Genomic DNA, 14859 nt, shown 5'->3' on the forward strand with positions numbered 1-14859 from the left:
GCTGAAAAGAAATTTCTCTCAAGGACAAATAAAAAGGGACAATATGGAACTCTATATGTGTCTCTCCATTTTCCTGTGTCTCAAAAATCTGTCTTCCTTTATTAGAAATTCTGGATACATTTTGGACTCTTAACAGAGATAAGGCAACACTGTAGACACCAACTATACTAGCATACAGTTAAAGAGATCTTCCAAACATAGAGCATCTGCAAAGATTCTTATTCATTGTGAACAGGAGAAATCCAGATCCTGCATCAGATGTTACGTGCCTGCTGTGTTAGTGTGAGTAATTCACTCCAAAATGCTCTTGTTTCAAGGATACCTCGGGCATTGAAAAACTGACATAAGTCCTAGGTATGTTGTGTCAAGTATCCCTACAGCGCACCAATGTTGTAATGGAAATACTATAAAAAAGGAGGAAAATTGCATAAAATCATCCTTTTTCTTAAGTAAATGACAGAAATTAGTCTGCATGAGGCACTGCTATTTCAGCCACTTTTCCCCCCTAGTTTTTCTAATTGCAGTAAATGCTCAGTACTTAAATGAACAAGCATTTCCAAAGTAGATGATGTTATTTTGCCCTGTGATATTTTAAATTCGAAAGCCGAATTCAAGTTGAAAATGAGGATCTTTAACAGTGAACATTCACCCATTACATACCAACTAAAAATGTCTATGGGATGTTAACTGCACAGGTTATTCTGTTCCCGTTTCAGCTGATTAGCTTGGCTTGATTAAGGCCTGAAGCAAAGAGACCCATTAGAATTCTGACCAAACGTGCACTATTACTCATACATCCAAGATTCCCAGTGATGACAGCCAAGTAGAATTGACAGGAAGAAATAAGAAGTTTTTAAAGGAATGATCTCTTGAGAAAATCTGGTGTGAAGAAAGGGCAATCAAAAATGCAGGGTTCCATGGGTTCCTAGAATTGAGTTTTAATAACAACTAATGATATATATATATATATATATATATATATATATCTACATATATATATCTATATAGATAGATAGATATAGATCATCAAATGTTCTTCATACAAGAGTTTTTTTATAACCAAATACCATTTTAAAAATTGTTTTGGCTCCCAAACCTCCAGAAATACAATAGTATAAAACGCCAACTCTTTAGTTTAACATTGAAAGCCTTTTACAGTCAGATTCCCGCACACAAGCACCTTCAGGCTTATTTCACATTATTTCCTGTTATATACTCTGCAGTCCAGCCAAACTGCCTGACCTATTGTAACTGGGAACAGGCCAGTGAAGTTCTATCAAGCCCTCATTACACTACTGTTCCCTGAACTGGGCATTTCAGTTCAGCCTTCTATGTGTCTGCACTATCTGGAACGTTTTCTCTCCTTACCTCTCTACTCCTTAAAACATCCAGCTTCCTTCAGAGATTATTTTTCGTGTCTAACAACTGGGACAATTTTTCCTTATCTCTCATCAATGTTAGTCCTCTCTCCTACCCCAAATTATCATATGTACATGTGTATGTAAGTGCAAACATGTATGTATACATACATGTACACATAATTGCACACAAGTGCTTGCACACACATATCTCAATATACAGCAGCTTGATGGTACAGTAGATAGAACACTGGGTCTGGAATCAGGAAGATATCTCTTACTGAGTTCAAATCCAGCTCAGACACTTGCTATCTGTGTGAACCTGGGGCAAATCACTTAATCCCATTTGTCTCAGTTTCCTCATCTATAAAATGAGCTACAGAAGAAAAGGGCAAACCAGTCTAGTATTATTGCCAAGAAAACTTCAAATAGGTCATGAAGAGTCAAACATGATTGAAATAACTCAACAATAACTATATATACAGGGGTATACCACATACACATACATAAAATAATATACCAAAAGTCTGAGCATGGTAATAAATTTTAGACACATTCACATATACATATATAAACCAATACTTGCATTTATTCATTTAATAGTCCTAGTAAAAAGTAAACTAAAAAGCAAGGCCTGCTTTTATTTTGTCTTTGTATTCCACATATCTTACATATTGTAAGTATTTAATAAGTACTAATTGGATTTGATTAAATAGTATTGAACTAAATATGAAGATTAGAATAATTAGGTAGAGATCAAAAGAGAAAATGACTAATAAAACTCCTCTTTTTTTCTGTGTTTGGAGGTAAAGAGTTAGAACATAATAGTAAAAGTAAAAGCCCATTAAAATCCAGGAAATGTTATGGAGTGTGGTTGAAGCCATTAAGTGCTATGTCTTGCTTTCCGTAAGAGGACCAATAGAGTGCTTTGAAAAATGTGTACTTGAATGAGACTGTGCAAGGTCTTTTTTTGTAACAACAAAATAAAGAATAGCTTCTAGTGCAGTTTTTATGTTATAGCTTCATTAATTTGAAATGCAACATAATTTAGAGAATAAAATTACTATGGTGAAGTAAACTGGCCCACTATAAGTCAGAAGAAAATCCCATTTATCACCTTGTTCATTACTCCTAATGCAAAGTAGAGAATTGATTTTAGTTATCCGTTCAGAATGCCACCATATTTCCGCTGTCTAGGGAATAAAGGATCCTGAACAGGAGCTGTTGTTACAAATCAATTTCATGTTTATATTAATATTAGAAGAGGGAATCACGAAAATGGACCAGACAGTTAGAGAATGGTTTTTAATTGCAAACAACTGTTTGGCTCAGGACTTGTGGCTCTGCATACACAACTCCCATAGCTCCTCTGAAAATATTGCAAACATAACAGTCCTATTAGACAATATTCCTCCGAGCAGCCACAGGATGCTCAAAGAAAGGGGAGGGGAAAGGCAAGGTAAGGAACATTTATAGAAAGAGATGGCCTAGAATATCATCTGAAAGAAAATAAATACAAAATGGTAGTAGATTGAGAAATGAGACCAATGGAGAGAGAGACAAAGAGATTGAGATCATTGCAGCATTCACCTTAGAAGAGAAAATTCAGTGCATAACTGAAGACAGTATATAATAATTCTCTATTTCCATTGAGAGGAGAATTGACTGGAAGATATATAATTACCATTATGATATCAAACAATGGTTTCCAAGTTTTTTGAGTATAAGAACAAAAGTTAGATCTGGTCTCAGTAACATATTTTAATGAATTTTAATGTTATTAGTCAATGTATCTATGTATATTTGAAAGCATCTATAATTGTGTGAAACAAAGAATTCAGTCTATAGAAAGTGTATTTGCTTACTTATCATTGTACAGACTTATGCTGAATATTTTACTAAAGGTAAAAAAATAACAAAATATAAATAACATATGGATGCCCACAGGGTGGAGACCACTTATATAGAGGGTATAATTAATTCTTTCTGTTATATCTATTGTATTTAACAAGAAGACAAAGCAGAGGATTTTATGTCAGAGGGACTGGATTCTAATCCCAGCAGTCAGTAATTAACTGCTTATTTAATTTTAAGCAACTGATTTATTCTCTCTGTGACCTCCACTTCCTCATCTGTAAAATGAGGACATTGTACTAGATAATTGCCAAGGTCCCTTCAGCTCTAAATCTATTATGCCATAATACTTTCAGTAACTATTACCATAACAATGATAAATATATGCCAAAAAGTTTCCTTTTTTTTCTTAAACATGATTATAATTTAACTGAGTTTGGGGGGGGGGAACTTTAAGCCTTCCAAACAAGGTCATTTTTGCATTTAATAACATAGGAACCACTGCTTAATATCTACCAGAGCTCATGGGAAATGATTGTTTAATTTAGGATTCATTCTGTCCTGTTATAAATCTACCAAATACAGGCTTTAGAACTGAATTTTCATGGGAGACATGGCTTAGTAAAAACACAACTCATATCATAATAGATGAGGAATTAATATAAAGAATAAGAAATGTATTTCTGGATATGAGCAATATAGAAATGTTTTACTCGAGGACCCTTATTTTCTCTTCTTCCTCCTCTCCTCCATCCTCTTCCCCTCCATCCTCCTCCCCTCTTCTCCTCTTTTTTCCCTTCCTTCCTTCTCCTATTTTTTACTTCTTTGTTCTTTTCTTCCCTTTTCCTTTTTCTCTTTTTCCTTTCTTTTCCTCTCTTTCCTTTTCCCTTCCTTTCTTCTTTCCCTCTTTTCTTTCTCCCTTCTTTCCTCTCAAGGGATACATTATCTCTAAAAACAGCTCATTCCGCGTTATTCCCTATGTAAATAAAACCTAATCTTCAACTTTCACCAAATGTTCTAATTCCACCTCTGAAGTCAAGAAAAACAAATCTAATCCTTTTTGTACATGCCAGCCTTTGGAAACAGATGCCATGTCCCTCCTCCCCACTCAGTCAAACTTTGTACGGCATTATCTCAGGGTTCTACATCAGGTTATTTCACTTCCTCTAGATATTCCCTGGTTTATTAATGTCTTTTCTAAACTTAACGTTGTGTCGGACAGTATTGGCCACAAAAATGATCAGAAACTCTGAGTGAGAAAAAACAAAAAGATTTTATTGCAATCACACAAGAAAGGGCATCTCCCATATTACAAGGTGTTTGTCAGCAAAAGGAATGCAAAGTAAAAACTGCAAAACACAAGATTAAATACCCAGAACAAAGAAACTCTCATGCCCACCTAGCCTTTTTTTGGGGGGGGAGGGGAAGAGGGATTGGTATAGACTTACATTCTAACTGAGGAAATCGAACCTAGAAAGGAAAAAGAATAAACTGCCTTTGAATGTGGTACTTAACTACTAATTAAGAGGTGGTGGGAAACAGGAGGAGAGAAACGCCTGCAACTTTTTAGCTATAACTCTATTTGTTATTATAAAGTTTCAAGTCACAATTAAGGTATAGTTTAAGGCTATATTCCCATGAGAATGTCTTCACTCAGCTAATTACACCCAAGGTCAAATTGAACCAGATCTTAAAATTCAATGAGCCCTAATAAGCTCTATGCCTGATCTATACATAGAAATGAGGAATACAGAAAAAGAGGCACTTGCTTGTACAATTTTAATTTTTAAAAAATATTTTGATACCAGGGCAGCTAGATGGCGCAGTAGATAGAGCATCAACCTTGTAGATGTTAAAATTATTTGGTCAATTAAATTGAATTAAAAGTTTAGTTGAATCCAATTATTTTAATGAATAATTAGGAGGCCCTGAGTTCAAATGTGGTCTCAGACACTTATCACTTCTTAGCTGTGTGACCCTGGGCAAGTCACTTAACCCCAGCCTCAGGAAAAAAAAATGTAAAAAAAAATATTTTGATACCTTTTGTTTTTGACAACATAGTCATTTTAGCAGATATTTTCTCTACCCCTTGCATTAAATACTTTCCTTTGGATAAAAAAGGTAACTGAACCAAAAAACAATTGTGATTGTGCCAATGTATGAACATTCAGCCTTTATATATCCCCTGCCTCAGTGCCAGGAGATTGGAGAAAAATGTAATCATTTCTCTGGTGACTTGCTTGATTTTTCAAACTTCCTGAGAGTTCAATTTACTTTTGGTGATTTTTAAAACTTTAAATTGTTTTAGTCACTGAATATTGTTGTCTTGCTTCTGCTTATTTTTCTTGGTATCTGCATGCAAATCTTTCATTATCTGAGTTCCTGACTTTCATCATTTCTCCCTGGATGATAATATTTCATTATATTCATACACCATAATTGGTTCAGGTATTCCCCCATTTGATAGGCATTCTCTTTGTTTCCATCTCTTTGCTACAATACAAAGTACCATTGATAATATTTAGCACATACTAAACCTGTGTTTCAGTCTTAGAACTCCTTTGGGTATAAGTCTGGTAGTAGAATTTCTGGATCAAAGGATAGGAATTGTTCAATCACTCTTTTTTTTTCATCATTAAAAATAGATATCCAGAACTATAAGAACAAGTAATAGAAGCATGATATTGTACTTGTCATTCTGCAGTTCTTTCAGAACTGACTTCCATTTTTTTATTATCTTTGTCAATTTTTAGAGTATAAAATGAAATTTCAGAGTTAATTTGTATTTAAATTTCTCTAAATTTAAATTTAGAGCATGTTTTTGTATGATAATTAACTTATGACATTCTTTTGAAAACAATTCATATTCTTTGAACACTCTGATCTTAAGTAATGACTCTTAGTCTTATACATTTATTTCAATAACCTATACATTTTGAAAATCAGATTTTTATCGATGATTTTTTATTTTTCCCAATCAAATGTCTTTCTTTCTATTTTTTCTGCTTTGATTTTTTATCTATGAAAATGTTTAATTTTACTTCCAATTCAATTAAATTCATTAAAATAATTGGATTCAACTAAACTTTTAATTCAATTTAATTGACCAAATAATTTTAACATCTACAAAAAAAGTTATAGTTTAGATAATATTTAGGTCCTTGGAGATAATTAACATTGAGTCAAAGGTCAAATAAAATAATATTTGTCAAGTGCTTACACAGTGCCTGGCATATAGAAAGTTTGCAAAAGATGCTTATTTTCCCTCAACCTAATTTATATGGCCTTTAACAAAATATAGCTTACTTTAAAATTAGGATGAAAAAGAAGAGTATGGGAAGCAGAGAAGGAGAAAAGAAGAGAGTAGAGGAGTTTAAAATGAGGAAGGTCCAGAAGCAAGACATTTATTTAAGTGAAACGTAAAGACCATAAAACTTCAATGGAGTACATTTTTATTTCTTCAAGCTTCTCTTTCACTGAAAAAAAATCTCTCCAATTGATTTCCAGCACTGTAATTCTTCCACTTATGCACCCTGGGTTCACTGAGAGTGAGTTAAATCTTTTTGGAAGCATCTAACAAATCATTTGCATACCTATACACCTCACTCATGTAGGCTAATTAGGTCAGAGGTAGTCTGAACTAATTAAAATTATGAATTATAGGGTTTTTAATGGAAATTTAGAAGCATATCTTTCAAGCGACTATAATATCTCAAATTGTGATAGTATTCCACAGTAAAAGTCCTTATGTCACTTGCTTCAATATCAAAATTAGAATTTTTTTTAATTACTATATCAATTATTTTTAAATTGGTATTTGGAATGTTCTTAAGGATATGCTTGTGAACACTTTTATTAAGTATTTGAAATTTCTCTGCCATCTTGCTCACTATTCATTTGGAAATGTTTTAAATAAAACAAAATTAATAAAATATAAATAAATTTTAAATTAAAAATTAATATTATTTGGAGATGGGAGGCAAGGTGATAACTGAAAGACTTGATCCACATCTGATGCTTTATCCTTGTGGCAAAGTCCCATAGTTCATAAATGCTTGGTGAATACATTCTACCAATGAAGATCAGCAACTTCACTGTAACTCAAAGACATAACTCATAGTCCTAATGAATTTCCTGAGGGCCTATATACACAGCAAGTATTTGTCAGAACAACAATTAAAACTAGGTCTTCCTTACAACAAGCTCAGTAATCTATCTATTATGTCTCCATATCTATTATCACTCCATAATTCTGTGACACAACAGGTAGAGTACTAGACAAGGAACCAGGAAGAATCCTGTTTCCAACATTTATTTAGCTTTGTTTACATTAGCTTTTGTTTATTTAGCCCTGGGAAAGTCACTGAAACTTCAATTTCTTCATCTGTAAGATGGGAGTAATACTAGCATCCATGTCAAAAAGTTATTGTAAAAAAAAAATCAACAATAACACCTATAAAGTGTTTTGCAATCCTTATAGCACTAATTACATGTTGGCAATTAGCTGTTATTTTATCATATGTTAAAACTCATTTCTGCATAAATGTGTTCCTCAGCATTGTTTTATGTGAGGGTGTACATATGTGCATATGTGCTCACACGTTTATACAAACGTGGCATGTATAAAAGTCAAATTGTTCAGCCTCTACCTTGCTAGTAGCCTGTACCTTCTATTTATTTCAAGTGACTTCCCTAGAACTTAGTGTGTGTGTTCTACTATAATAAACACTTAATTCAGGTGTGTTTATTCCTTCCTGGCCCACTGACTATACTCCCTTTTAGGAAAAGAAGGGAATAAATGAGTAATTGAAGCAATAATAAAGGGAAGAAATACTTCTCTGAAAGTTAATAACTGTAGTTTTATTCTCAATACTTGAATCTATCTTTATAATAGAAGAAAATGCATCTTCACTTTGACCAAATTCTGTAAAACCCAATGGGTATTTTCAAAAGGATGACACTAAGACTCTCTTCTTTTCCATGATATGTAAGTGAAATAAATGGGACTCTTCTGGACATTTGCAACACTAGAAACTTAACAGCAAACTTTAAAGCATAGGAGAAATCTTCCCCTTGCTTCTATTTCCACTTTAGTTATAGACCAAATGGGAGCTCTAGACTTATCAATAAACTGCTGCTTAAAGCCTCATTACAATTTGACTACTGAAATACTTCTTGGGCCTTTCAAGCATATGATGAGGGAGCCTAATGTTCATAGCCTTTTACAGCTTATTTTAATTATTCCACAGGTCTCCTGTTATGGCTGGAGGGCTCTTTGCTGTTGACCGAAAGTGGTTTTGGGAATTGGGTGGCTATGATCCAGGCTTAGAAATCTGGGGAGGAGAACAGTATGAAATATCTTTCAAGGTAAGCCACCTAGATGCTTTTCCTTACATTTGCTGTCAGATGGAATAGTGCATTTTGGTTTATCATCTTCACTTTGCTTTGTAAACATTTTGTAAAGCTGATTTCATGGCATTTCCCTTGGCCTTTGGAAGAGACTATTCTCTATTTCAATAAGCAATACTCATATTGCAAATCATTTATTCAAGATCACATTTGTGAGTGGCAAACCCTATATACTAAAGATAGGCAACCTTTAACTCTCATGAACCACAGATATATCAACCTTAGTGATTAATAATGTTCAATATGTAGCTAAGGGAATCCAACTCCCTGAGAAAAATAGAGAATTTAAGTTCAATTTTATAACTTAGATCAGAAACAAGAGTTCCTGTTTGGATCTTCCAAATTTTTATCCAAATTTTCAAAGGTTCCAGGGTGAGGTTAAAAAGATAAATGAAGAATTACAGAAAGCTTTATTTATGGCTTGAACATCTGGATATTTTAGAGAACGCTTAAAATTTTTAAATGTTATCTATTGCTTTAATTCTCCATGACACTACATGTAATAAAACACTGTACTTTCCATACTCCATGTATTTTGTTGATTAGCATTTATCTTTCCTTGACAAGATTTCAAATATCACGTTTCTGATTTGAAAAAAAGTATTTTTTTCTTGCCAAGATTAAGCCACTAATGCAAAATGAACACTACTAAAAGTTGTACCTAAATAGCTAGAAAATCATTAAAGATAGTGTCAGCAGAAACAAAACACAACAAAACACTTCCTCCCAGCCATAGATTCCTTTTCAAGTTGTAGTCATGTAACAAAATAGGCAAATTATAACAAAATGTATAAAACAGCAAATACCTGTACAATTGTATTTTTCTAGTGATTTTTCAATATGAAATCAAAGAGATATGTTTTGATAGCAAAAAATAAAGTAGGATTTCTGAATGTAATTAAAAGCACACTTAAAAGTAGAATTTAACATTCTGTAATTTTTGTTAGAGTAGGGAACTACCACTTTGCAAATTCCCTTTACCAAAACAGATCAGAAACATAGAAGCAAAGAATTACGCCATTGGAGGTTATTTAATCCAACTCACTCATTTTATTGACAAGGAAAATTAAGCCCAGAAAGGCAAAATTACTTGTCCATGGTCACACAGGTAGTAAGGAAATTGGCAGAGCATGGGAGCTGAACTTATGTCCTCTGGCTCAAAATCCAGATTCTATCCATTATGCCAGGATGATTGTATTAAAATTCTATAATAATACTTAAGATGTTAATTCTTGAAAAGTATATTATACTAAGTGCCATATAATCAAAATGAAAGTATAGCCTAGCAGCTCATGATTACCTGCTTCTAATATGACTCATTTCTTGTCCTTGCTGAATCTTTACCAGGCCTTGCCTGCCTGTCATTACCTTAACATTTCTAATTGTGTCAGAGTTCGTTCTTTCCCAATATCTGCGGCTGCTTCTTTTGTTTTGTTTTCCTTTTTTTCATCCCTTGAATTTAATATCTTTCTAAATACCACTATAGTTTGTAAAGTTTTTAGGGGATTGAAGATAACAGACAAAGCCAGAAATCAATTGTCAGTCCTTGCTGTGTGATAGTTTCCTAGAATCCCTCATGAAATATACTCTCATGTAATATTGATTTCCTTATTTCATTGGATTAACCAATGGCAGATCTGTGAAATCATCCTAATAGAATTCATTGAGTCTGCAGGATGCTATTATTCATTATCAGACATTACCTAGTTACTGGTGTTTGCCACATCACTTACATTTGGGTCAGTAAAGTCTTCTAGTTCACCAAATCACAGAATCATTGAGAAGTGGAAAGAACTTCCTATCTAATCTAAACCACATCCAAAAAGATTCCTACCATAGTGTATCTGATAAATGCTTGTGTAGACTCTGACCTCTTGAGGCAGGACATTCAACTTTCAGACAGCTCTAATTATTAGAAGATGTTTCCTTATATCAAACCTAAAATAGATCTCTTGGCAATTTGAACTCATTGCTTCTGTTTTTACCCTAAGGGGCCAAATAGAACAAGAACATCTGGAGCATAATAGCAAAACCAAAGTTTCTGAAAGTTCAAGAGATGATTTCCTTAGAACTTTAGAATTCTGGTAATTAAATTTCCATTTAGTTAAGGGTAACTGTTTTGAATAGCATTTCATCCCAAAGGGGCAAATTGAAAAGTGAATAACATAAACTGCAAAATTTGATGGTGAAAAGTAAGGAAAGCAAATACATTTACATTCCAAATAGAAAAAGCAATTTTTTTGGCAAAATAAGTGGGAATCTCATATCTCTGTCACATCTATCTGTCAAATCCCTGCCAGGTGACCACATATTTTATTACCCCATTTCCTATTTTCCTGTTATCTGTCATTCTAAAAGATATAATTGGAATACAGCCTTGTCATCTTTGTGTAGAAACTATGGCAACGGCGCTCCAAGTTCAAGACTAAAGTGCTCTAGCTTGTTTGGTTTGAGTGACAGATTCTTCATCGACAGCTATGTCACAGTGGGTCCCATTGCAGCCCTATCCCTTCATTCATCTTATTATTGTGTGTTGACCTGCAGGTTCTTGGACTTCCTTATTCATATTTTAAGTCTGTTATCATTGTTGTTTTTTAATAAAATAGACATTTTAAAAGCTTAAACAGGTACCTTTGGTAGAATTTACACAGAAGAATCGGAAATCTTCACTTTGTTTAAGGAATAGAACAAGTGATATAAAGGTGATTCTGATTTGTCATGGAAAAATAGTAAGAAAGAGGGATTAAGAGATAAGCTTCTGTAATTTTTTTTTTATTTTTTGGCCTAGGCTATTAATTCCTATTTGCAGGATCCAGGAGCAGTTTAAAATTAAAGCTTTTTACTCATTTATCTAAAAAACAAAATGCAGCTGGGACAATTCATTATCAAATCAAGATTGGTAAATATATCCACTGATCATATAACACCATGTAACAGATGTATTTAAATGTCAAAAAATAATTTTTTGAATCCAACTCAAAGATATTCTATAAAATACTATTCACTCATCTGACAAACATTTATTATGAACCTGTTCCACTATTCTAAAGTTCTAAAACAATAAATTAAGTTAATTACTTTATATAGTATTATTAATTAAATATTAATAATTAATGTTAATTTCATATTGAATGGAGGACATGAGAAAGCTGCCTACCAAGGAATATGGAAATCATCTATCTATTGATCTATCTATCTATTTTTAAATGCTATCTGGCCTCTGAACTACTCTAGTTGGTACAGAGACTTAGGACATCTCCTATCTATAGAATGATGTATCCTAATCATAAACCTTGATTTGAGGATTCGTTGATGAGGGAAAAAAATAGAACAAAGATAAGATTCCTCCTACTAATTATTAGTAATTTTATATTTAATTTAATAAACTAATTTAAATAAAATAAAAGCATTAATAAAATAAAATTCTAAAATAATGCTTTTTTTAAAAACTGAATAAACTTATTTTGCCATGAGCAGCTACTTTTCTCTTTTTATATATGAAAAGCTTAATCTTTATCCTTAAAAATATGAAAATTTCTAGCTATTTAATTTATTAACAGTATGATTAATAATAACACTAAGACTGAAATAGAGACCAAACCTGAGATTTCATTAATATAAAGATCTTCTGGATAATGACACTATGCCCATGTAAATCAGCACCTTTTCTGCAAAACATTTCTCTGTCTTAGAAAGTTTTCTAGATCAGAGATGAAAAATATACGCTCTCAGGTCCCATAATGCTTCTTGAGTGTGGCCTAAACCTGATAAAAATGAAACTGGGAAATTTTGAAGAAAATAAATAAAAATACAATAGAACATAGTATCAAAATGTGGTTTTCAAAATCAATTTGTGCCCTACAGAGATTTTTATATATGCTTTGATGAGCTAGTATTCTATTTGACTTTGACATCATTGAAAAATAACTTACCTACTTACCTTACACAAGTAATATTTGTCATAGAAGGAACTTGACCTGAATCCTTAGATCTTCAAGACAAACTGTCCACAATGAACAAAAATAACTAAATATATACTAAGTTTTAACTATGAGAATTATCACGACTAATTTTATCTTAAACTATCACTAAAACTGAAAATGACTTCCAATTATTTCTGAAAACACAGTCCCACCATTTAGTTCATTCAGGAGTCAAACGCCCTATAGAATAACAGAAACTTTTCCTAAGCACATACCTGCTAGAATTCATCTTCTAATTGTTTTTGTTTGTTATATTCTATTTATTATTCCTCCATAAGCTTTGAAGAGTCATTGTTAATTTTCTGCCTGTTGTTTAAAAGGTATTTGCTATCAATTTCTCATTTTGGTATAGAAGTTCTTGAAGGTTATGTCAGTGGAACCTAATCTCTGGATAGTCAGCAACCTAGAAGACCTTTACTAATCTGGTAGTAAAATGTGTTTGTCACCCAATGAGCTGCAGGATCATCATCAAACTCACAACAGTGGGACACATATTCACCCCAGAAATCCTCCATGACCTCTGCTAAGCCTTAGGGTACTTGTGATCTGCATAGATAGAATATGCATATAAAAAAATCAACCAAGGAATCAAAAGTTGGTCCAGCATGGATTCCAAAGAACCCTTGATATTCTCATAAATAGTGTTTGTTCAGTACTTGAGAGTAAATTAATAATAATTAAGCCCCTATAGGCACACTCTATAAATACTATAATTTATTTCTTTATACATTCAATATTGTTTTAAGGTAGATCTGTTTTATAATTGTCATTTTCCAAATGAGAAATCACTGGAAAAGTAAGGCCATTTACTTAGTTCATGGCAGAACAGGGAATAGTATCAGGTTTTGTACTGTCAACTTATTAAGCTAAATTTTATTGACTGGAAATATGAAAAGAAAGAGTCTTATAGTGGAAAACTTTCTTTGGATGACGACTTTCATAAGGAGTCTTCAAGAGATGGGACATCTCTTAAGCACATCTCTTCCTATGGTCTAACATAAAGCTACCAAGTATTCCTTTTGGACTATCTTTGGAATTTAATATTTACTTAATGAAGATTTCTGTATAATTATATAGGCTAATTATTTAGAAAAAGAATGTCTTAATGATCTGCAATCAATTTAACTAAATGGCCATTGTTAACTATGATAGCTTAATAAACCATATGGTCTAGAAATTTACTCCACTTTGGGAGAGTCTCATGAACAAACTTTTAGTTTTATCTCTTTGTCCTTAACAGAATTTCTAAACTAACTACTCTATAACCTTTATACAGATATAAACCAGATTAAATCTACTCAGTGTCAAGTCACCAGACATATATCTAGGAATCCTGGTGCCCTTAGTTAATTCAGTTGAGAGGGGAGGGAATAAGATCACCTAATTCCTCAAAGGAGACAGAAAGGATGAGAAGTGTTAGGGGATAGGGAAAAGACAAATCCCAAAACTAAGGTGGAGACTAAGGGTGGAGCCAGGTTATATCGGTGAAACAGACTATAAAATGAGGGGAATACAGGCCAAAGTACTGCCAGCACTACCCCAGATATTATTATCATAGTTATAACAATAACCAAAAAATCTTATTACTCTGCTTTATTTATAGTCTTAAATACCATCATAGGCTCCCAAATGTAATCCAAATGGATCTCTTTCCATTTAATTCCAACCAAACTCATTGCCTCTTAAAAACTGGGACTGGCATATTTATAATGAGTTACATAATACAGACATACATGTGCATATACATATACAGGATAAGAGTAATAGAAATGTGCCATTTCAATATTAAGATTCTATCCCAAATCTTCCTTTAAATCATTATTATGTCCTAGTCCTACTTCTTCCAAGCACTAGAAAGCCCAGTCATGAAGAGGAACAAAAATTAACCCCAGTTCATGGAGTGAAAATAAACCCCCTATTAAGACAAAATATCTTCCATCACAAGGGGAAGTCAGCTCTCTTATCTCTCACCTTTCTGCAAATCCTCGGCCACAGCTAGGAAAAATGGGGAGATGTGTGGGCTTAGCTTCTCCACTGAAGTTACCAGGAAGTGCAATGAAATAATGAGAGCCAACAATAGAGAATTTCCGAAATGTTTCATAATACTGCCCTTCTTGATCCTACTGCCCTTGGTCATACAGTCTCTGCTTTTATCTCTTTCTCTATTTTCTATACTTCTTGGCCAAACTTCTCATACAGGAACAAGTATCTCAATTTTACTGAATCATTATTTTTATCCTTTCTTCAGCTGTCTA

General features: G+C 33.0%; 1 protein-coding gene across 2 annotated transcripts in view; it reads left to right on the forward strand.

The window, feature by feature from the left end:
* The window catches only part of GALNTL6 (polypeptide N-acetylgalactosaminyltransferase like 6), a 1464604-nt gene that overhangs the window by 1334336 nt on the left and 115409 nt on the right, over positions 1-14859 (forward strand). For both annotated transcript variants that reach the window (XM_074275446.1, XM_074275447.1), the window contains exon 7: positions 8462-8579. In XM_074275446.1, the coding sequence (XP_074131547.1) occupies positions 8462-8579 (118 nt within the window). The remainder of the gene's footprint in view (positions 1-8461; positions 8580-14859) is intronic.

This window comes from Sminthopsis crassicaudata, chromosome 6 (genome assembly GCF_048593235.1).
Source record: "Sminthopsis crassicaudata isolate SCR6 chromosome 6, ASM4859323v1, whole genome shotgun sequence".
Taxonomy (NCBI): Eukaryota; Metazoa; Chordata; class Mammalia; order Dasyuromorphia; family Dasyuridae; genus Sminthopsis; species Sminthopsis crassicaudata.